At 41.1% G+C, this 24,105-nt stretch overlaps 1 protein-coding gene across 8 annotated transcripts; it reads left to right on the top strand.

Moving 5' to 3' along the window:
* The first annotated feature begins 3,626 nt into the window (after positions 1–3,626).
* CHST10 (carbohydrate sulfotransferase 10) lies at positions 3,627–22,238 on the top strand. 8 transcript variants are annotated; one of them, XM_064502459.1, is made up of 8 exons: positions 3,627–3,973; positions 6,744–6,789; positions 7,466–7,648; positions 9,378–9,516; positions 12,506–12,603; positions 15,260–15,494; positions 17,722–17,827; positions 19,637–22,238. In XM_064502459.1, exons 3-8 carry the CDS (start codon positions 7,586–7,588, stop codon positions 20,172–20,174), a joined length of 1,179 nt encoding a protein of 392 aa, XP_064358529.1. In that variant the 5' UTR covers positions 3,627–3,973; positions 6,744–6,789; positions 7,466–7,585; the 3' UTR covers positions 20,175–22,238. The 8 variants fall into 8 exon arrangements, with proteins under 8 accessions (XP_064358529.1, XP_064358499.1, XP_064358486.1 ...); XM_026103210.2 differs by lacking the exon at positions 3,627–3,973 and adding an exon at positions 4,303–4,452; XM_064502429.1 differs by lacking the exon at positions 7,466–7,648 and having other exon boundaries at positions 6,744–6,885.
* The last annotated feature ends 1,867 nt before the right edge of the window (positions 22,239–24,105 follow it).

Genomic DNA, 24,105 nt, shown 5'->3' with positions numbered 1-24,105 from the left:
AGAAGCGCAGCCATGAAGCAAACCAGTGGCTGCACCAATAATGACGCTGTACTGCAGCAAGCATGTTTTCTTGCTGATTTAAATAACATTTATTGTTCCTGAGTTCCTTGATGCTGGACAGATTAATAGCCATTAGATCAGTTCTTAAGGCACGACTGAAAGGGCTACCAAGACTAATCCCAGTAACTGGCTTTGAATTAAAACCTGAAATAACAGCACAGAGGAAAAAATAAGCATTAAGTTCAGCAATATGGGCAAGCCTATGCTTCTGATGAATAGGATGATGGGCTTGAAAGGGGAAGGAAAACATGGATGCATGCAGGGCCAAGAGTATGGTTAGGCTGGATGTGTTCAAATGCAAACTGTGGCATGAACAACTGCTTATTCTGTCCAGAGTAGAGGCTCAATTAAACATTCAGGTATGCTTAAAGGCCATTTAGAATTAACTCATACTGACAGCAGTCAAGAGAGCCTGTCACTGACAGATAATAATTTCTTAAAATGCTTGAACTTGCCTCTTACAGCCCACCTATCCAGTGCCACACCTCATCTTCCTGACCTGCCAGTTTGCAACCGCAGCTCCTTCACTCTGATGGGATGGTGAATTACAATACCCTGTATGTGTTGGTGTCAAAGGTACCAACAGCCTTGGTGGTAATTTAGCACTGCTCTCTCTACCCTTACCTTCACTCTATCCTTAACTTTTAAAGTGCCTACAAACTGGCAATAGAAACAAGAAAAGATTAGTCACTTCATACACACACTCCAAAAAATACAATACAAAAAAGCCCATAGTGAAGTGGTTTATTTGATGTATCCCACTCAGCAATCTAACCTAATATATGGCTTTTGCAGTGTGCCCAAAGATCAACAAATGTTGATCTTTTGCACTTAGGGCTTTTCTGGCAGAAAAGTCAAACCTGGAAAAAAGACATACAGAAGCTACTAGGACAAAAAGACCTTTTTAATGGCATAAATATTGAACTGCTCTAAAATCAAATTTTCCAGTCTAGGCCCATGTCCTTAGAGGAATCTGGGTGCCTCACTTGCACTGGTTTCAGTGGCGTACCTCTGAGGAACTAGCCTTCAGTCTCTCCAGAACTTCTCTGAGAGAGCAGGGTGATTTTTTGCCAGCACAAGTTTCTTTTATATTGTTCTGGCAGTGTAAAAATTCTCTAGTATAAGAAAGAACCCAGACTCAAATGTTTATTTTGCTGCCTGTTTAAAGCACTAAAACCCACTACAGTTTAGCATCTGCCATGCACATGAAGGCTGTAGCAAGAATCCTGTTGGCCTGAACTAGCAATTGTATAATCCAATTTAAAATTTGCCTATGCAACACATTCTTCAACTTCATCAGGCACTTTCAGGCCCAATTACTGAAAACAAAGCTTATTAACCATGCTTAGCTTGGAAAATTGGCTCTTTTTATACTGGATTAATTATTATACATGTCAGTAACAACATACTTGAAAGGTTAAAATATTTGGGCTGAGCCTGATAATCTGGCAGAAATTGGCTCCACAGCTGGAGGCTGCTTATTAATAACTGTGCATGGCTGCAATCATAGTTGTCACTCTCAAATCTGAAGAAAGAAGCAACTTCCAAAGTTGCTTGCCTATGCAAGACCTAGGCTTGTGGCAACCACAGATTTCCAGCACACTTTACTAATAAGGTAACTATCATTGTTTCTATTTCACAGACAGAGAAATGGAGGCACAAAGATGTACCATGTGGTATCGCAGGATGCTGGTACACACAAGACAGCCAGGTAGAGAACTCAGACTTCTGACTACCATTTTTTGGCCACTGGTTCACCTTGAGATGTAACTTTCTGCTGCTTTACTGGTAGTTAGCAGTTGTCAGCACAGCATCAAAGACCCTCCTGTAACACATTCACGTTGGCCTGATCTGCTTAGCAGACTAGCTGCGGTGTCTGTACCAGCGACAGCTTCCATTTGATTGTTTTGGTCAGGTTTCAGTACAGTGTACGTTATGGTAGTCAAGCCTGGAGAAGTATGGATTACAGGGGCGAAACCCTCCTCTAACAGGGAGCAGTGTTGCCTCTTGGCCAGAGTCATTTCATGAGGCATTTAATTTAGCACACAGAGTGCTACCACGTAGGACTCAGAATTGGAAATGATGCAAGTTACACATGTGGGTCAGTGAGTCTTGGACTCCAATTTGACACAGTGATGTAGACTACAAAATGAGAGGCTGGACAGTACATGAGATGAGTGAGAGCATTTAAATTAAGGTTGCCTACTCTACCTTATGTTTCCTCTCCCTTGCTCCAGAAGTCCCTCTTGTTTAAAGTTGCTCGTATCACTTTTGATTTGCATTTTAATATTTAAATTTATGTGGGTTTTTTTTAATCTGTGAAAGCACTTTAGATACTACTGCCATTGGGTATTTTTTATTAACTGGTAGCAGGATACACAGACACACAAAAATCTCTGCTACAATTCAGTCTCTTCTGAATTTGTCCTGTCTTGAGCAGTTGGCTCTGACCCTGCAGCAAGCAGCAATGTGCTCCCGCTGGGTGCTACTGGGGTTCAGTGAGGGAAAAAGATTCTCCCTTTGCAGATCAGCTTCACAGGCAGGACCTTTCTCATATATTTACTTACTCTTTTCTTCATGTTTCCTTCTTTGTGTAGATTTTGGGCCTCCCACCTCATTTAGCTCAAAATTATACTGTTTGTGTGGGTCTTCCTAAGGGAAGAACATTCTTGGGGAGAAAAGAGATACAGAGGAGAGAGGGAAGGAGAGACGAAGGCTGAAAGCAGAATTCAAGAGCTTCTCACGTGGCCTGTCTATATTGCTAGTTTGGGCTGACCAACAAGACTTCCTTCAGGATGCTGTTTATTCTGATTTTCATCTGAGAGACGTGATTTACCTCCTCCCACCCCATTTCAAGACCTGATGATTTAGCAGTCCCAGCGCCACAGCAGGGGACCACTGGCGGCCGGGGACAAACCAGCTCTCATGACCGCACACAGAAGACGTACCATGTGACACTTCCAGTGCGGGGCCAGGTAATAGGAGCACATCTTTGGGGGCCAGGCGGTGAAGCCCATCCTTTGCATTGCGTCAGGTGATTTAATACTGCAAGACCTGTCCCCAGCACCTCCGTATGCAGCGTGCTTTGAAGGACTGAAATGTTTCGTGTGCCTCCCTCTTCCAGGTACCGTCCAGAGGGCCCAGCCTCACCCGTTAGGGTGTAATATCTATGGAGTTTATGAACCACCACCCCGGAGCCTCTGCAGTCCCGTAACGCACCTCGACTGCCATGTGCCGCAATACATCCTGGAAAGAGCTGCCTAAAGCCTGCTGGCTAAAGCCATCAACGCCACATCACCAGAACCTGGCTTTGACACGATTTATAGGTGTCCCGGTCCTTCAGGGGCACCAAAGCCACCTTTTCAGCCTTTTTTTTTTTGGAAACACGAATGCGAGGGACTTGTTAAAGATATTTTAAGAAGTTAAAACACTCGCGGATGTGTATTGTATACATTACTGCACACGCTCCAGCGCAGCGGGTCTCGGCCCCAGCAGTGGGCCGCGAAGGTGCCGGGCGGCGGCGCGGGGCGCGGCGGGAGCGCCCAGCCCCGGCCCCGGCCCCCGCGGCCGCCGCCCAGCCCTTCCCCGCCGCGCTCCTCCTCCTCCCGCTGCCGCTGCTCCCGGGCCGCGGCGGCGGCGCAAGCAGGGCCGGCGGCGCGGAGCGCGGCCTTCCCGCGGCGGGAGGAAATGGAGGCGGTGGCAGGGCCGGGCGGCGGCGGCGGCGGCAGGGGCTGAGCGGGGGCGGGGAGGCGCCGCCGCCGCCGCCGCCGCCGCCGGGCGGGGGAATGCAGCAGCCGCGGCGGCGTCTCGGGGCCGCCGCGTGAGGCGGGAGCGGGCGGCGGCGGCGCGGAGCGGAGCGGCGCCCGCCGCGGGCCCCGGGCGCCGGGCGGCGGCGGCGGCGCTGGAGGGGCCGGTAAGTGGGGCGCGGCGGCGGCGTCGCGGCCTGCCCCGCTGCCTGCTCCGCCCGCCGAGGCGGCGGGAGGCCCGGGGCGAGTCGGGGGCTGCGAGCGGCTCGGCCCCGCGGCACGGTCGACGTCTTTCCTCCTCCGGTTTCGCCCTACCGGGTCCCTGTCTGGCGGAAGATGAAGTAGCGGTGGCTGCGCCCAGGGCAGGGCGCGGGGGTGTCCCGAGGGCTGCCCGGCCCGGGGATGGGGAGACTCCCCCGGGCCGGCAAGCAGGGGAAACCCGCTGAGCGCGGCCGGTTTCTGCCGCCTCTACCTGCCAAAGGTATTGGCGGGCATCTGGCAGGGAATCGGTGGAATAAAGCGCCGAAGTGTTTCTCCTCGCTGCCTGGGAAAAGTTTACACCTGTTTAGCCAAGGTCCATCTTCCCCCGATCACATCCGGAGTCCCGCTTTTCGGCTCGAGTAAGCTTTGCCTTGACACGTCCCAGGTACCTGATGGAGACTCCCTATGTTTTTATGCCTCCCGTGGGATGGTGAGTTGCACCCCCAGCATCACGCCGGGTGCATCTGCAGTTCCTGGCCATGAAGGGATTGGGCCTGGCATCAGTCTAGCACCTCACAGGTGGGCAGGATGGGGAGGCCAGGTCCCAATTTTGAGTGCTTTGCTCACCGGCTGGCGTCTGTGGAGCTGGCACACTCCGTCACGCTGAGCCTGCACGGCTGAGGGGGGTTATGCGGCTGTTGCTGGGGCTGCTGCTCCCATGGTTCATTTTCTCCATGCTGAAAGATGAAACATGCATGCACGAGGAGGACTCTGCTCTCGTCTCTGTAAGGACAGAGATGATAGGCCTGCTAATGACATCAGGGTGCTGAAAAGCCTTAGAAAAGAATCACCTTTCAGAAATATCTGTTATAATGTCCATTATAACATTTAGCAGCACCACTCAACTTATTGAATGAGTTTGTGATAGATTTTAGTCCAGAATTAAAGAAAAAAACCTCCAGACTCTGTGAAGTTAAGATAAGTAGGCCTTGATGAAAATGAATTAAGCTGGTATATGTCCTTTGTTATGAGTTGCATTTCAAGTTACATCATTAGTCATGTGCTGATGGGCAAGCAGCTGGTACTTTGAGACTACTGGAGTGCTACTGGGATCACTGTGCATGTAGTGACTGTCCCGCCGGGAGCCCCCATCCAGGCAGCATAACTTGCAGAACAGGGGCCGGTGCTTTGAGTTTTAGTGTTGTTTAAACCTCTGCACTTTGTTCTGTCATTCACATGAAGAGCAGCAGCCTCCCCTCAAGGACTTGCATTTTCTCCAGATAATGTCTTACTCGCAGGCCATGAGTCAACTCCACCATTCTTTGTTCATGTTTGGGGGTATGTTTACTATCACACTTTTGCTCTTGTTTTATTAAAACCGGCCTCTGGCTATCTGAGGGTTATGTGGCAATTCAGGTCTGGGGCAGGTAGCCCAGAGCAGGAAGGATGGAGAAGTAGGCAAAGAAAGAGATTTTTCAGATCTTGTGATCCTAAAAAAGTGTTTAATTGCAGTAAGAGGGAGAAGGAGCAGGTTTTTGCTTTCTTGTTTGCTCTATTTATAAAGAAAAAATGTAGGCAGTAAGAAGTAAAAGATATACTTAGAAGCTGAGGGAAACTATTATAGAGGAAAAGAAGCAGCTAGTAAATGCATTCACCAAAAAGTAACAGGAGAGGCAACAGAAATGAAGATTGGATAGGAATCAGGAAGTATGATTACCCTATGTGAAAATGATAAAGATATCCACATTAGACAGAGTAGAAGAAGCTAGAGAAAAAGGAGCAACATGTAACATCCTTAAGATTTTTTTTAAAGAATGTATTCATTTTGGTGAGCATAATGGTCGAGTTACTTTTGTATAGAGTTTTGAATAGTGCTGCCTCTTGAGATAGTTAATGGGCGGCTGATACAGATGGAGTTTTGTTTAGGATACTAGAAGTGAGTTACAGTGCCAGCCGTTATAATTATATTATGATAAACCCTCTGACAAGACTATTACATAACTGAATATGGTTGTAGGTCTGCTGTGTCCGTAACAAAGGAGAAGACAAAACTGCTTAATATTTCCATCTCAGCTTCAACATATTGAAGGATAATAACTCTCGCTGTTATGGATGTGACTGTGATTCTGTCCCCTTTCTGGTCTCTGAGTCTAGTCCTTAAAGTAAACAGTGTGTTGCTCTTCTGTGTCTTTGGCTGAAATCAAGTTGTTCCCTAGAACAGAGGATCTTGCTGCAGCATCCTCTGTGCGCTGACTACTATTGCCTTTCAGGTCAGAGCAGGTTGAAACTTCTCTTCCCTGGTCATTTAACGCAACTTCTTAGAAATTCAATGCCTAAATTACATAAGGAGATTTAGATCAATAATCCTTACTGAATGGTGCACATGCCTCATCATTATAAAGACTGTCAGGCTAGGAGGGATATTAGGGACATCGAAGGCCCAGTTCTAGCATTCTGTATATGGAACAGATGTACGGGGTTAGACAAAAGGGTCTGTCCCAGACCGCTCATCATGTCTTTGAAGAGCCAGCTGCTGCTGATGGTTAGAAAGAGATTTTCCCCTTGCAGAGTATCCTCTACAAGCTTCTGTCAATATTCTGTCTTGAAGACAGGTTAAATAGTATCTTAAATGTTGAATGTAGGTTTTAGTAGGGCTTCCCAAAAAGTAAAAATATCATTGCTACGTTCTGTGCCTTGTCTCTTGACGTCCATTTTGCATTTCTCTCTCATTTGTAGGAGTGAGTTGGTGTCCAGATCATTGCGGTGTCTGAAAGCCAAGGTGGTAAGTTTTAGTGCTCTAAAGAGGAGACAGTGGATGTTGCGGCAGACTGAAAATGAGCAACCTCGAGACCTGATGGTCTTCAGCAAGCATCTTGGGGCAAGTTTTGCATTAGTGTAATGAAAGATGAAAATTATTTTTGAACTGCTTTACTGAACTGAGCTGGAAAGAGATCAGTGCTCTAAAATTCAGGCCATAGTGTTTGCCCTTCGTGACCTACAGTTTTTGATGTTGAAGAATAACATGTCTCAGAAATTGCATGCTTATTTGGTAACTAGGGGGTTGCAGCAGAAAATGGGAGATGACAAACATTGTTTTCATGGAAGTCAAAACACCTGTAACTTCCAGAAGATAGTCAATGCATCTTTTTACTTAAATGCAGTGTTTCTTAAGAGAAGTATTTAAAAGTGAAATTATAAGGGAAGGGACAGGGAGAAGGACCTTTCAGAAGCCAAACTGAAAAAATATCACATTGAGAAAATAAAAATAGGCCTGAACACTCCCAGCCTAGCTAAAAATTGTGGATTCTGTTTTTGTAATTGGAGGTATTTTGTTCTTTTCCTCCTTCTCACCCATTTCAATTACATCTTTAGGTTCCCAAATCCGTTTTGTGCTGCTTGCCTGTCTGCACAGGTTTTCAGCAGTAAGCCTGAAGATGTTTCATTTCTGTCACCTACAGTGAGAACCATTGTTGGAAGCATTTTCATTGCTGGAAGGCAAAAACTGGATAGAAAAGCAATCAACACCTGTAGTAGTAGTACTGGTGTAGCAGGTGGCAGGAAGTAGACATGCTGGAACAATGTCAAAAGCAGGCTTACTTCTGATGTTTAAGCTCTGTGGAGATGAGAAAGTTGGAATACAGGTATATGACCAAAAACTTGATACACATTTTGCTTTGTATTATTAGCTAGCACAATCTTAGCGTCTGAGCTGGGAATGAGGACACTTCTTTTACTATCTGGCAATTCACTCAAATGGACGCACAAACAGTACGGTCCTAAGACCCTGCAGGAGTGACTGTCACTGAAGTTCAATGCAGTTACTTTAGGGCTGATTTTGGTCCTATTGCTTGTTGTTTCCCAAGGCTAAAAGTAGTGTACAAACTTCACAAGAGTTGTTTGAGGTTTTTATTTTAAGTCCTCTTTGGTTAAGTGTTCTGAGGTTGTAGTATATATATTCTCAAAAGGGAGAATTCATTAAGCTTGAACTTTCCAACACCTGAGTTCAGGCCCCTAGGTGTCTAACATTTCTCCAGCAGCAGCTGAGACAATGCTGAGGCTGCAGCAGTTTCTACTTTATTTTGCAAGATAAATATTCAGGTCAGTGGAATCTCAGGTTCTGGCAGGTGGGCAGTGATGTTTTCTATTAGAGTATTTAAAAAGTCATGTAAGCTTAAATTTTGCAGTGGGGCTTCACAAATGCTCTGTGTCAGCCTAAGTGCTTCCATGGAAGTGTTGCCCGTCAGAAGTCAGATACTCAGCAAAAGATGCAACTTGAAATCATGCTGAATGGCTGACGACTTAAATCTTTTTTGTAGTAGGCTTTCTTAGATTGCATTTTTACCTTTTAACATGAAAAAACAATTTATCAGAATTACAGTTTGTAAAATCTAGCTAAGAAGTACTTGGAGCACTCCAGCAAACTTACGAACTGTGCAAGGCAGACTGTATACCATGTCTTCATAATACTGTACTGTGTCCTTATCCTCACTCTTGTTTGATTCAGTCAGTAACTGTGTTTTTTTTGTGTGTTAAAATTCCTGGATCTGCAGTCTGAATTCTTTGGATGATCCTTCATGCACTACTGGGGTAGTCATATCTCTAAGGTAGTCTCTGCTTCAGAGAAACTCTTTTTACTGTTCATGTAGACAGTGCTTAGCATGATGGAAGTGAAAACTTTTCCAGAACCTATGGTTGATACTCTGTTGGCAATAGAAATGACATAATAAAACCCCCCTATATAATAACTTTAAATATTGTGTCAGTTCAGCATTCTGGCTCAGTAGCTTTCTACCTGTACTTCCTGCACCCTGGGCAGGAGAGGGGTCCATGTTATATCTAATGAGTTGACAGAGGGTAACTAAGAATATTATTTTAATGTTACAGCTTGATTCATCTGCTGATTAGGTACCATGGAAGGGGAAGCTTCCTCCACGTACTTCTTTCTTTTGCTGCAGTGAGCTGGCTAAGGGAGTTAAATGGGGGGAAAAGAGGAAAAAAACCCACACTCAGGGAAAAAGGGGAGGTTTTGCTGGTTTGTCTCCCCGAGCGGTCAAGGAGACACAGTCAGATGCTGCGTAGACAGTGCTATTGCCAGTACAAGGAAGGGGCCTGGGAATGTGTATGCAGGGTTGAAGGAGAAGTGGAACCTCCCTTTTGGTAGTGGCCAGCTATTACATTGGTTCAGCTGTAATATCACATAAAAACCCAGCCAAAAGAACAATATCAAAAAAGTGAAAACTGCTACTTTGGGTAGGTTTTATGATGCACATACATGTTAGAATTTTGTCATATATCAGCTGTGGAAAGTTTGGGGTTTTTTTCTAAACTGGAACAAACTATTCATGTGTCAATCTTTCCTCTTTCAAACAGGAAGGAACAAAAATCTTTGTATGGCTCATGTCTGACAACATGCACCACCAGTGGCTGCTGCTAGCTGCATGCTTTTGGGTGATATTCATGTTCATGGTTGCTAGCAAGTTTATCACATTGACTTTTAAAGATCCAGATGGTAAGTTCAACTTTAACTAAAATTTGATGTAAAACAGAAGATTGAATAATGTTTCACACACAGAAATACTCTTTCTGTGCAAAGTAGTTCTCAGTGTGTTACCACTTTTCTTCAGTAGGATTTGAGAGCAGAATGGCTGAATTATTATCAATATGAAAACACTGGTATTTTCACAGTTTCTGCTTTTCTTGATGGAAGTCTGCAAAACTAACCTTGCATCTTTTCTATTTGGTGATTAGGAATAGAGAGGATCACATCCTGCAGTTTGGTTTTGTGAGGTCCAGTTTCTCAAATCCACTCAATTTCAATCTAATAGGAGTAGAATCTATATGCAGAACAACACAGCAGAATTACCTTATTCAAGACAAACGAGATTCAGAAGGAATTAAATAGTCTGTTTCACATGGTATGCATTTCTGTCCTTTTGTGACTACTTGTCCTGTGGCTGCAGTGTAAACCTTGTGGAAAGTTTGGTTTCATTTGCAGTGCACTTCACTTAGTCTAGCCACCTCTGCCTTGCTGCTTGCATTCAGTTTTATCCTCTGCTGTTTGAGTGGAAAACAGCTTATAGGCTTTTGCTTAGCCTAAGTAGCCCAGATGGTATTAAGCTGATAAGGAATTAAAGGCATTTGATGATACCACACAGCATGTTACAGTTTTCTCTCTACTGATGAGCTGCCATTAAAAAGCAGCCCTGCAGAGAGTTTATGGTGAAGGTAGCAGCAAAACTTACTGTTATAAGAGATCTGTATTTCTGCATCTTTCTAAGAAATGCAAAAAAAGTGCAACTCTTGAAGAGCCAAGATCATTAGTGCAGTTTGTTTCAATGACGTGACACTGGATGAATATATTAAGTGTACTATTAAGATGAATATATTAAGTGTACTGTATTTTTAAATAGCATACCTCTGCGTGAAGACTTATTCATCTAGTCTTACAGATGAGAATTATAGGCGAACTTGGTAGCTTTTCTCAGTTCGAGCTGTTTTTTGAGTCCTAATACATCTGCAAATGAGCCAGTCTTATATTAGGTACTTAAATATTCTCATATTTCATACTATGCCAACTCTTGTTTCCCAGCACAGGTATTCTTTGAGTGGTTATTTCCACCAGAAGTTGTCAGGGGAATTCAAATATATATATATATATATAATATATATATATATATATATAAAATATATATAATATATAATATATATATGTATATATATACACATATGTATATATATAAAAACTTTTGCTAAAGTACACCCTCTGCATTTACTTGCTTATTATTATCTTGACTTGCCAGTTTTTCTCCATCTTTTGATCTGTGCTGAATCTTCCTTCCCCTTTGAATAGCTTTTTGAGCAGAAGACTGTATAATTCCTTAACTCCAGTCCTGCGAAGACATGACTGTGGTTAAGTGTATGTACGTGTTGGAGATGTCAGTGTTTGTATTAGGACTAATGAAGGGAAGTGACGTGAATACACTAACAGAGTTTTGGAGGTGGTATGAAGAGGATGGCCAATTATGGAGGAACTCTCGTAGACTTAAAATATGGCTTGGCAAGAATTTTCCTTATTCGAATGTGTCTACTTAGCAACTAGAACAAAACTTGCAGATGCTCAATGAATCAGTGTGACTTCTGGTTTTTAACCTTTTACTGATGTCTTTGGTGCATGAACACCTTGCTGAGAAAGAACAAGTTTCTCTTTGTCATCTCTGCTAGCATCTGTGTGCATGTTCTTATCCTATGATAATGAAAGATGGCTTAACTGCTTTTTCACTGAGCCTTACTTCAGATTACTTTGCTTTTACTACAGGATGCTGTGAAGTAAGTGTGTGCCCAACAATATTTACCTTATCTGATAGCTTGGATGCTGACACTGCTCTCAGTTTTAACTTGTTTTTCCTTTATGTGCTTTGTTAAAAGGCAATTTAGACACAATAGAGTACTTGCTTAAGAAAGGGACACAGTACACACAGTTTCCTGAGCATAAAACAGTAAGCCATTGTGGAGGCAGATGAAGAATGGTTATTCATAAAAAAGCATGCTATGTGAAGGGGAAAATTTGTGCAATATGCATGGAAATAAATTTTGAGAGAAAGATCATGTTCTTTTTGCTTTGTGACTAGGTAAAGCTGTTTCAAATAATTTTTGATCTCTCTGCACTATGTAGAGAACAGCTCCAGCCCTGTGTTATTTTTCAGTTTCCCTGTACTATGGCAGTTGAAAAAGATGCAAAAGATTCTTCCATTACGTGATTTAATTTGATCACAAACTATTAGCTGCATTAAAATCATTAAAGAAGAACTGGATTATTGTTGAATCCATTTTCCCCTGTGGGAGTCTCTACAGAAGGCCATGAGCCCAGTAGTAAGTAATGGGCCTTGTATTCTGTGCTGGTTAGATGTGTTAGTTTCAGCACCAAAGAAAGTAAAGGTTCTTCTCAATGAGGGTTTTGTTTCAATAACGCCTGTGAATTTACAATAGAAAAAGCCTGCCTATTAATACAGGGGAAAAAAACAAAAAACAAAAAAGGCATTAATTTTTTGTTTGCAAGTGCTATGTGAAGTTATTTGAAAAATCTACTATTCAGTCCATATAGTTATGCTCGTTTGTCTACCAGACAAGATTTAAATATCATGTTAGAGCTTTGATCACATGTGAAATGAAGTAATTCTTTTTCTTGCTATTCAGATTTATGATTTCTGTGTCTCTTTATACACAGTTTGCTCATAAAAACCCAAAATAAAAGATATATGATCATGTCTATCCGTGATATAACTCAGCTGAAGTTGCATCTAAAATTCCCATAGAACACATCCTTTAAAACATTCATCATCTGTCTCAAGTCTTGCTAGTTACCTTCCCATTTGGGAACAAATCCCGATGTTTTGTATGCTTGATACAGAAAGTGATGTTTGATTGTATTCAATGTAAAGCAGAAATAGTTGCCTCCCTCCCACCTCCCTGTAATTCTCTTATCTCTCTTCCTTCTTTAGGCTATGGTGCCAAGCAAGAGCCATTAATACTGACAGCTGTGACAAAAGTGGAGGAGGTACATGTGCCAGAGGAAAAACGTTGGCCTGAAGAATTCCAGGTGTGTACTGTTGAGATGAGGGTTACATGTATTAAAAAGTAGGAGAAAATAAAGGTTAAGTATGGGCTTCCTCTCATTGACAGGAATTGCTAGACAGGAATTATTTGTTCAGACTTTTACTGAGGTAGAGCTAAGAGAGTTCATTTTAGCTTCACAAAGCTAGTTGGTTACAGTAAGCTGCCATCTTGTTTCATCAGAATGATTTAACATAAAAATGTGTTTCCATTTCTAGGAGAAAATAGTTACAGTATTCCTTTACAAGTCAAGACAATTTTTTCTAGCCTATTTTATATAATGGTCCAATTTCCAGTTGCTTGTGTTCTGCCTTGTTACAGCCATTGGGTTCCTCCTTCTGGAGGGCAAGCCTGTGTCTTGCTTAATGTCTTAGTTCCTTTTGGTTCCCTGCCCAGTCTCTCTGCTTTGATTCTTTTTATCAGTCTCTGTTTCTTTTTCATATATTGTGCTCTTCGTGCTTCGCATCTCAGCATTTGTCCAAAGTAAAACATGAACACAATAGCATTCAATACAAGTTGATCCTTCAGATGTGCAATTCTCTGCTTTCAGATGTAAAGCAGAACAAATGTGATGCTCCCTAATTTACAGGGAAACTCTTCAAATTTCTTATACAAATGTCAACCTGAGATTAGTTGCAAGGTGGGCTAAGGCCCACTTTTTTCCAATTGGTTAAGTAAGTCATCTTATATTTGGAGTATGCTTGGGATGCAGCATGGAGGATAGGTTTCTGTATAAATGTGGCACTTCTGTTTTCTTATGTTAAAATTTTGATATTTAAGTTATCCTCAAAATACTTGAAAGATTTTGTTTTGTGAAAGGCTGGCAGATTTGTGTAGTGAGTTTTAATATCTTCAGTTACCTATATGGAGAAGAACAATAAGATATCTGTATCCCAGGCTATTCCCTCTGATAGCTGGAAACACACAGTAGCATTAATCCTGATTGCATGCACAAGGTATCATTTTGACTGATAAGAAGTCTATTAGGTGGTTCAAATTAAATCCTAACCAGGGAAGACTGGGGAGGAGTAGCAACAGAAAATCAGGATCAGATTTTTTTTCTTTTTGGAGAATTGGGATGGAAAGTAAAATTGTCCCTTCTTCATGTGTAACTTGGGCATTGTACCTAAAGCACTGTTTCTATGAAGATAAGGATGGCAGTGCTTGGATTTACTAATTCACTCAAATGGTTCTTAACTTCACCTGTGTAACAATGATGTCCACGCAGTTCGGAATAGTTGCCTAGTTATTCAAGAGAATAAGACAGAAAAATGTCTTTCATTTTACAATACCTCTTTCTAACATTGCCCTTGCTGCAAAGGGCAGTGGCAATAATTTCAAGAAAGTTGGGAAGTTGGAGAACAATTTGGAGCAATAACATGCTGCTCATAGGTATGCCAAAGCCGTAAGTGAATTTTCCACGTACATTAAATTTTGGCCCACTTCTAAACCCTCCTCCTCCCCAGCTGGCAAACTAGGTCAAAGTAAAAATAGAAAGCAAAAAAACCTTTTTTTCCTCTTTTCCTTCTCATGTTGGAAGCTCCAGGAAGGCGAGAAAATCCTAGAATTTTTCTGAGTTCGTGAACTCCTCTAATATTCTCCAACTTTGAAACTAGAGGCAATGTGCAAAAAGAAGAAAATAGATAAGTCAAGTTGCTGACCAACTATAATGTTTACCTTCTATTTTAATGGCTTCCCAGAGTAAAATTCAGCTCATTTCACTTACCTAGTGAAAATATGACACCCGTGCTTAAAGATTACTTGGTACAACTGCCAGACTTCAAAAAAAATAATAACAGCTTGTTCATTTGGTTTTCTGTGCTCCAAATAGGGCTGTTTACAAACAGGTGAACAAACAAAAATCTTACACTATCAACAGTTTATTTTTAATGACAGTTTTAGCTCTTTCCCTTTGTAGATTCAACTGTGTAAATCAGTAAGGGGAAGGGGGAAGATTTTTCAGTTGAAAGTTAAAATTCCCCATCCCTGGTTAATCAGGCAAGCTCTTTTCCCTCTCTCCCACCACCAAACCTGAGGCAGAGGGAAGCTGTTGTAGTCATAGTTCCTGCCCTAGTATTTGCTGCAGTAAGTGCCGATGCTCGCTCATTATGTGAATTTTTGTCCATTAATGTTGCTGCAGCTGGGGTAAACTGAAACACTGAATGTCTGCAGATGCTAAAAACCGGCTCCAAGCTAGAAGGGTTAGAATCCCGAAGCACTGTCTTCTCACAGATTAAAGCTCAATTTGTGTTGAAAGTGATGGTATAGTTCTGAAGCCTTCCTATCCCAGCCCCCCAAAAGTTTCCTTACTTGCTGCTGAAACTTTATGGGAGTTCCAGTCCTTGGTCAAGATGTGGTATCCACACAGAGGAGAGTCAGCTGCTCTGCAGTGGTCCTAAATTGCTGTATGGAAAATCTCTTACTATTGCCCTAGGTAATGACTTAGCATCTGCAGCAGCACAAGAAACAAACTGTGATACTGCTTTAGTTAATATTTAGCAATATTTTTGTAGCGAATCTAGAAGTTATAATATGCACACTATTAGGATGCATCAGTTTGGGTGTTTTTATACTTGAGAATTTGATCTGAAAACTAAACTCTTGCACTTTTTTTTTTTCTTTCCTCATTTGTTTTTATAAAGCCAACTGGAAAAGCTTTTTCTGGAAATCTGATACGCCAACCCCTAGTTCATATGGAAAGACTTGAGCTTCTCAGGAATGTCTGCAGAGACACTGCATTGAGAAATCTCTCTCACACTGCAGTTTCCAAGTTCGTCCTGGATCGAATATTTGTGTGTGACAAGCACAAGATCCTGTTCTGTCAGACGCCGAAAGTGGGCAACACTCAGTGGAAAAAAGTCTTGATCGTTTTAAATGGTACTTACTCTGATATGGGTGTGTGGGTTGCTTTGAGGAGGAGGAAAGAGCAGAATCAGTCCAACTGGGACAGCACTAAAATGGATTTTTTTTCTGGTCTTCTGCACTGATACTTAATATCAGCTGTTCATTCTTCACAGTTGCTTCTAGTTCTTCTAAAACATCTCTTTTAAAGAAGTTAAACTTGTTCTTTCTGTGAACATAAATATTGTTATTGTTTGACTCAAGGGTGATTTGAGTCATGAAAGTGTATGTTTATGCACGTGGTATGTAGATTCACTATCCTTCAAGTGATGGCACTTAAAGAATTTTGAACAAATAAATTATAATGCATCACAGTTCCCTAAGAAAGGATAATATAAAATCTTTGACTTCAGTCCACCAATTTTTAACTTCATTTTTTTAGCCATAAGGAAAACTAGTTAATATTTGGCAGCTGCTGTTGGTCCTGTGCAGAAATCTTGTGTATATGTTATCAGTGAGCAGTCATATGAATTATGAAGATTGCCAGGTCCTTAAGCTTATAATTTGGTCAAAAAAGGTATATTATAAAATGACTGTAAAAGAAGGAGCAAAGCAACTAGTGTTTCTGAATAACAGTCTACAAGATATGCCCTGCCTACCGCACATTTGTAGTAGCCTGATGTGTCAATATAAGTAAGTGGTTTCCTAAGGGTTTTCTACTACACCATTGCCAGCACACTTGCAATGAAACTATTAAGTTGACCATATTTGACGTAAGATTCTTTGACATAAAAGATGTCTTTGACACCCTTCTTTGACATAAAAGATGGTCTTGCCTGTCTGTACACCAAGACTGATTTTTCTACATGTAATCAGATCAGTTGGAGGCTGTTATGTGCTTTTGCAGATGGCATAGCTTCACCGAGGTGTGGGCGAAAATCAAAGTTTATAACAAGAAAGATGGGTTTACAAAAGCCCTGAGAACTGCCAGCTCTGCCGTTGTCTTTTCATGTGTTACTTTACCTTGTGTGAGCTATTTCACACAATGAGAAGGAAACAAAATCATAAACTGATGAAGGAGCTGTGTCTCTCAACAAAACTTTTTTAAAAAGGACTATATCTTAAATGCTTGAATATTAGTTTCATCTTTGATATGTGGATGAGAGAGCTGAAAAGCTAGCAAGGATATGGACGTACATAGGTATGGACATTTGTCTTAAGTGCCTGTGAAAGCCACACTCCAAGGAAAAAAAAAAATGAATACGTGGGTTTGGTTTCTGATATCTGTTGTCTCCATGTAATTCTCCCTGGCTACCAAGAAAGAGAAGATGGAATAAAACTGGGAGTCTAAGTGATGTGGGTTACACATTGTAGCTCTGGCAACCCTAAGATTTTTATTGAAACTTTTATTACCTGCACCACTCCCGTGGTCAGAATGCTGGAAGAGAGAAGGCCATAGAGGCTTTCCACTAGACAGCTGTTTTGTATCACCCTGCCCTTGTTGCAGGTTGGTACTCTGAAATGATGCTGTTGTGTGAAGGCTTATTCCTGAAGTCCAAAGGGTCCACATGAGAGTATTTCCCCAGGCCATTACAATTTCCAGGATCAGGGTCTTAAAACAAATGTATCAGAATTTAGTGATATTTTTCTTGCCAGCTTATGTGCTTGAAAAATAAATTTCTGGAGGATTTCTGTCTTAATTTTAGTGCTTTTTAATATACGTAATACTGTGTGACTGGAATTTTGTTTTCAGCACAATGTAGCCGTTGAAAGGACTTCATGGATCCTGACAGCAAAGTGCTTTTGTGTTGAAAGAGTTCCAAAAGCAGCCTACGGTATTTATTTTTGTTGCTTGTGAAATTTGGCCAAAAAGGCTGATCTCGTCTTTGGAGTTAATCCTCAAAGTCTTCCTCTCTTTGTACATGTGGGCAGGGTGAAAGAGAATGGGGATAGTGAGGTGGGGAGTTACAGGCTTAGACATAATTGCTGGTAAAAATTATGTAATGTGCATTTCTAAGAGATTTGAACTGATTTGGTCTTGGACCTTGATGTCACATACCCTAAAGAGTTTTAACAGCTCTTAGGATTACAGTCAGAATCTCTCATCATTTAAGTTTCAAACATAGTAACCATAAGTACTAAAAATAGAGAAAAGAGAAAGATAAAAAGCTGTGAGCCAAAGGCACACACATCCTTGCTTGTGCTCGCTCTCTCTTCCTCCCACCCCTGAAAGATTAACTTGCTCTCTTTCTGATTTGTCTAGGAGCGTTTTCTTCCATAGAAGAGATCCCAGAAAATATTGTACATGACCATGAGAAGAATGGCCTTCCACGCTTGTCCTCCTTCACTGATGCTGAAATTAAGAAACGGTAAGAGGTGGCTTCCCAGGAAGGTGGGCGGTGTTTGGAGACAGCAGTGTGGGTGAGCGGGCAGGAGTACAGTTGAAATCCACATCTGGAATGGAGGACAGTGGGGTTTGTCCCACCACTGATACTACAGCATTATTCCCTTAGCCACCCAGATGTTGCTGTGACTATTCCCCTCCTGTCTTCAAAGATGAACACCAGTGTAGCTGGTGAAATAGCTATATGTGGTCCACCCAGATCCCTTGTAGAGTAAAACTTCCCACTTATGTGTAAGATTGGCATTGCAGGAAGATTCTCTTACCTGGGTTGAGCCATACAGGTTTAAAAAGTCACTCCTTGTTAGCCAGAGACTATTGTCCATTCATCTGAAACACTTCATCTTTCTGTTGGAGTGCTCATGGTCCATTTCAGAGCAGGAAATTTATTTTTCTGCAGTGGTGCCTTCTGAATTACTCTGGCTAGGCTGTGTCTGCCCTTGTTCTTATCCCTGCTAGCGCCTCTTCTATATATAATCCCTGAAGGGGGTGGCAGCATGGAGAGAACAGGAAGCAAAATGACAGTAGACACTTGTAAGCTTGTGCTTGTGTGTTTTTCTTGTATATTAAACCATTCTGAAGAGTCAGCCCCTTATACAGGAGGTGGCAGCTATCACTTGAGCACAGTCCAATGTTTGCTGCATTCAGTGTTACGAATGCCACTGATCACAGCTGTGGTTCTGGAAAGGTGCTCACTCCATTGTGATTGATAGTTTGCAAAAGGAAATATCACCATGTTTGTGAGAACACGGATTTATCTCCCTGTGAACAGTTCTGCATAGAGAATAACTGTTCTCCCAGGGAGTGAGCCATAGTTGCGGTATTTGAAATTGAATGTCATCATTTGGGGTGTTACAGTCAGCCCACTACAGAAATAGAGCTGGAGTTACATAATGTGGATTCTCTTGGAATTCCGAAATAAATTATCGAGGCATTTAGGTGTAGCAAGAGGGATCGTATGGACCTGTTGATCTAGTTTGCTCACCTCTTGTCCTGCCTGGTTAGGCATAAGTCAGGAGAACTTGAAGACTGATCAAGTGCCTGTTGGGGCTGGAAAAAGTCCATCCACTTACTTAAGGGAGGATCGGGCTCTAAATCTCTTTTGTCAGCTGTTTACCTGAAATAAACTTTGTTTTCAGCTTACTCCTCCTACAGATAATCTCTGACTACAGCATGTAGTGATGTCATGAAATATGAAAATCTGTTGAAGACTGTTGGGTCTCATTAAAATAATGTTCTCAGCCATTATTGAAAACATGCCAAAACTTCAAATAAATACCAGAAATGTTTTTTTTTTTTTTTTAACTTAAGCAGTAATTTAACTACCTGCCATTGAAAACTGCAACCCTCTGCATGCATTTAGTTGCATTGAGTCATTTTTTGTGTGTCATTTTATGCATGTTGCTTCTTATTTTGAGCCCAATTCCATGACATTAAAAATATCTTAAGTTCAGAGCTTTCAGCATCTTAAAGGACTTGGTCTTCTGTTTATATGGGTCAGGATAAACTAAGCTTCTCCTTTTACATAAAGTGTGACAAATAACAAATACTATTTACAGTTTGTACTGTATACAATATCTGTCCTTTTACTAAATAGTTTTTGTATTTTGAGTCTTTTTGACTACAGTATTAGCAGACTATGAAAGTGGTATATGTAAGATTCATATTGCTGTCTCCGTGGTCAGTGTTTACGTACATTTTATAAGTCTTTGCTAGATGCTTCTGATACCTCCTTAATTCTTTAATTTCTTATTTCTTCCTTCCTTCCTCTGTTTAGACTGAATTTATACTTCAAGTTTTTTATTGTTAGAGATCCATTTGAAAGACTTATTTCTGCATTTAAAGACAAGTTTGTGCACAATCCTCGGTTTGAACCTTGGTACCGGCATGAAATTGCTCCTGGCATCATTCGTAAATATAGAAAGAATCGCACAGAGACCAGAGGGCTGCAGTTCGAGGATTTTGTGCGCTATCTGGGTGACCCAAATCACCGATGGCTGGATGTTCAGTTTGGTGATCACATCATTCATTGGGTAACATATGTGGAACTGTGTGCCCCCTGTGAAATCGCATATAGTGTGATTGGACACCATGAAACCCTTGAGGATGATGCTCCGTATATCTTGAAAGCAGCCGGCATAGACCATCTGGTATCATACCCCACGATTCCACCAGGGATAACAGTGTACAACAAAACAAAAGTAGAGCGGTATTTTTCGGGAATTAGCAAGAGAGACATAAGACGCCTCTACGCTCGGTTTGAAGGTGATTTTAAACTCTTTGGCTATCAGGAGCCAGATTTCTTGTTAAACTGATGCCTAGAATAAGCTCTGAAGAAGTGTCTGATGGATTAAACTAAACCCACATGAATACCAGCTACAACACTGACAGAGCTAAGAATGACCTTTTGTTTTCTAGCTTTTTGATGTTGCTCCATTTTTCAGTGAAATATTTGTCATATGAACAATTAGGGGCTTATAGTTGTTGTTTACTGACCATATTTTCAACATGTGGCATTGAAATCTATTAAGAGCAAAATCTCTGTTATCTAAAATACAGAATTCTACTTACTCCCTCTTCCCTCCAGAAAAAAAAAGGAAAAACCAATGGGCTACAACCTTCCCTGTCTCTCTCCCGGATAGAATGCCTCTTAAAAAAATATAGTGAAGCATTTATAAAGATGGCAGTTTCACTGTAGGTTAACTCTGACATGTGGGTGAACTTAGGATTCATGCTCATGAGAAAGGCATGTAGAGTCTCCCATGAGCTATGAGAATTAGAGGCCAGTACAGGACTAAAAACTGAATAAATGCTTGGCAAGTAAAATTATCCAGGTTCTGTCATGTGGCTGCTATAATAACAGTAATGCTGATCTAATCCCATTTTTTGTTTGTCACAAAATGAATCTAATTGGACAGAAGCTTCAGAACTGTCCAAAAAGGGGCTAGTTCCAGAGCCCGGTTGTCTTTGTGTTCTTGTCAAGTGTTTACTGTACTTACTTCTGGCCTGTTCTTTAAAATATTATTTAACTCCTGGCTATGTAAGTTATCTGAGAACATCAGATACAAATGGAGCACAGAAGAAATATAAAGCTTTTAGGGAAACTTTAAGGAAATTTAATTTAAAAAGAAAGTATGAGTTGTATCTGAGGAGCACATCACAAGATGCTCTCTAAATATCAAACATTTTAACTTGTTTTATCTTCTAACAGTTAAGGTTAAATAAGCTACAAAAGCAGGATGTCACATGAAAGAGCTGCTGGAGTTAATTTGGGTTAATGCTCCAACTTTTTCTTATATCATGCCTTGCTTAACGTTTAGTACCTTAGAGAAGAGAAATTTTCTCCTCCTCTGAAAATGCATCTCACTAGTGCTGAAGGAGGCAGGGTGAATCCTTGATTCTTCTAGTGTTACACTGTTATGGTATCCAGAGTCAAAAATGCCCAACATCTGTGTTACCAGTGGGTGAGTTGGCAATTTGCCAGGAGTTTGAATGTCACTTAAATTTGTGTATATATTTTGTGCATTAAAAAAAAAAGCAGAACTGAATGGATGCAACCATAACATTTGCTTGTGTTTGCATTCTTCCTGTCTGATAAAAAAGTCTCTTGTCTGAGTTCACCGGCAATAAAAATTAGTGCACTCACTGTCCTGCAGTTCATGGGAAAGAGAGGCCATGTATCTGAGTTAGAGGAATTGGTCCATCATAGTGAGGCATTTGAGCTGTATTTTTGAAATCTTAGTCCTAAAGGATTAATTTTCTGACCAGCGCAACATTGCTGGCTAGAAATGCTAATGATGGTCAACTCTATGGAATCTGCTCTTAAATCCAGCCACAGTATGTTTTTGATAGCTTCCTGTATCAACATAAGGAAGCATCTTGCAGTCGAGAAAAAGGAAAGCTGTGCCAAACTGACATGTGCTGCTGTCTGCAAAAAAGAAGCCCTGTTGTAGTTGGATGTAATTTCAGAAAGAGCTCAACTGTTTAATTGGAATAAGTGAGAATCATTAACTGGGCATTGTTAGCAAGAGAATAATCCAAGGTGGCAAAGCTGGAAGAGTTGTTTGGGGGGGGGGGGTTTATTTGCTTTTGGGAACAAAAAAAATAGCAGTTACAGTGCCCTAGACTTGTTAGTTCTTAACTTATCAGAAAAAGATGTTAACAGCTCCAGGTTTTTCTGTGTTCTGTTTTTTTTGTTTGGTTTCTTTTTTTGTTTTTAATACAGGAACTTAGCAAAATGTATTATTAAACGTGTTTTGGAGCTAATGAGCTGATGGATTACCTCTCTGCCGATTTCAAATGTAACAGTGTGAATAATGTATAGTGAATTCAGGCCTTAAAGTTTAAATCTAATAAAGTAGAATCATTTTTCTCTGAAAGCATAAGCTACTGATCACACAGCACACAAACGTATCTGTTTTTACTTTTCTTCATAAACTACTTAATGTACTGATTGCTTAAAAATTGCCAGATGGAAAGTTCTATACAAGTTTTAAGTAACAATGTTTTTCTTAATAGCCTTCTCTGAGCTGAGTTCTCTTGGGAGTTTGGTGGCAAATGTGGATGGATTTATGCACTGATGTAGAGAGCTCCAGCAAACTGTATTCTGTGCACTCCTTTCCCCCAATTCTGTGCTCCTGTGCTTTTCACACTGCAATTAGAGTATTCATTACCGCTTCTTCAACTCATACGTGAAGTTTCTCCTTACAATGCTTACTCCTGAGCTATATTTTCTTTCTGGAGATGTTTTCTTGCTCTTGTGGCTGAAATAATTATGGAGCAATTTTGGCATGACTCTTGCAGAAACTTAGATAACATTAAAATGTTCCAGATATTTAAGGAGAGCCCTTAAAGGGGTATGGTGAAATTCTTACCATGTAGGTTCGGTGCAGGGTAGAGTGAGTGGCCAGAGTATTCTGTGTCCTAGGGAAGACTCTTGCTGTGCCAGTCATGCTGAATTAAATTCTTGTATTTTGTTTTAAATTAATTGTAGTCTATATAGGGCATTTACAAATTGAATCCCAGTGGCATGTATGAATGGTATTTGGCTGTTTGGATGTCATTTGCATACCACTTTCAAGCTGCAGTGGTATATACGTCAAACTGCAGGTGATATATATGTATTTTGGGAACTACTCGTCCAGATTATTACTTCTCTTTTTTATTATTATTGCAGCTTCAGAAAACAAGCTTACATGATTACTTTATGTCCATCTGTCTGTGTATTTCTTTTTGTTGTCTCTCCTCAGCAACTTTTGAATCCTTTGGGCAATTTTAACCACATTTTACAGGGGAAGGTTGAGTTCTTAAAGATACTGAGTTGCAGTAGCCTTTCTGAAAAATGACAGCTAGTTAGAGGAGAGAAGTATTTTTTGTACATCAGAGAATCCATGCTGTATGTTAGTTTTGGGAAAAGTGCAGACAGGGAACTGAGCTTTACTGATTTTGCTAGTCATGGAACTAGTTGTTTCTCTCACACACTCTTGCCTAGTGCTCAGAGCCTGCACTCTAACCTCAACTAATCAAGACAAAAATTAGCATGGGTTTGTATGGGTCTGTCGTGTTCATTTGTTTTGTATAAAATTACGAATACTCATTGAGATTGGTTGATATTTTTTCTGATGTGCATATCCCTCTTTCTTGCAGTAGAAGTGGATCCAAATTCTACGTGCCTGTGAGCCAAATTTAAGGGCAATGCCTGTCCCCTTTTCTTTTAACTCCAGTGCACAGTCAGTTATCACCAGTGGTCTCTTTCTGATCACACGCCATGAAGATGCTTCTCTGAAGTTAGAATTTATGTGCAGGTTTTTATTCTGGGAACTGTTCTTTAAAAGAAGTTATCAATTCGAGAGTGCAGAAAATACGTATTTTTCACGGATACCCTGTTGTCATCTCTTGCTATTGGTGCTTGGATGCTGCCCTGGGTAAGAGCCCCCTGCTGTCACCGCTTGTCCCTGCAGTCAGATCAGCCAGGCCACCAGACAGCTCTGCCTTTTGTGTAACATTACTACACTTTTTCCTTCTGGTGTTAATACGTTTATTTGCTGGCAAAGCCTGCTCTGATCTTATCTGTGCTTGAGCAAGTTTACTGAGAAAAGAGTGATTATACAGGCATAGCTTAAGCTCATTTCTGAGATGAAAAAGGATTTCTTGTCAGTATATCAGTCTGTATCTGATATCCTTTAATTGTAAGAGAGAGAACAATATTTCTGCTTAATGGCCTTATTGTGATTTACACTAAGGCCC

Source organism: Dromaius novaehollandiae, chromosome 1, assembly GCF_036370855.1.
Source record: "Dromaius novaehollandiae isolate bDroNov1 chromosome 1, bDroNov1.hap1, whole genome shotgun sequence".
Taxonomy (NCBI): Eukaryota; Metazoa; Chordata; class Aves; order Casuariiformes; family Dromaiidae; genus Dromaius; species Dromaius novaehollandiae.
The sequence above is the reverse complement of the archived record's forward strand: the minus strand, read 5'-3'. Positions and strand labels throughout refer to the sequence as shown.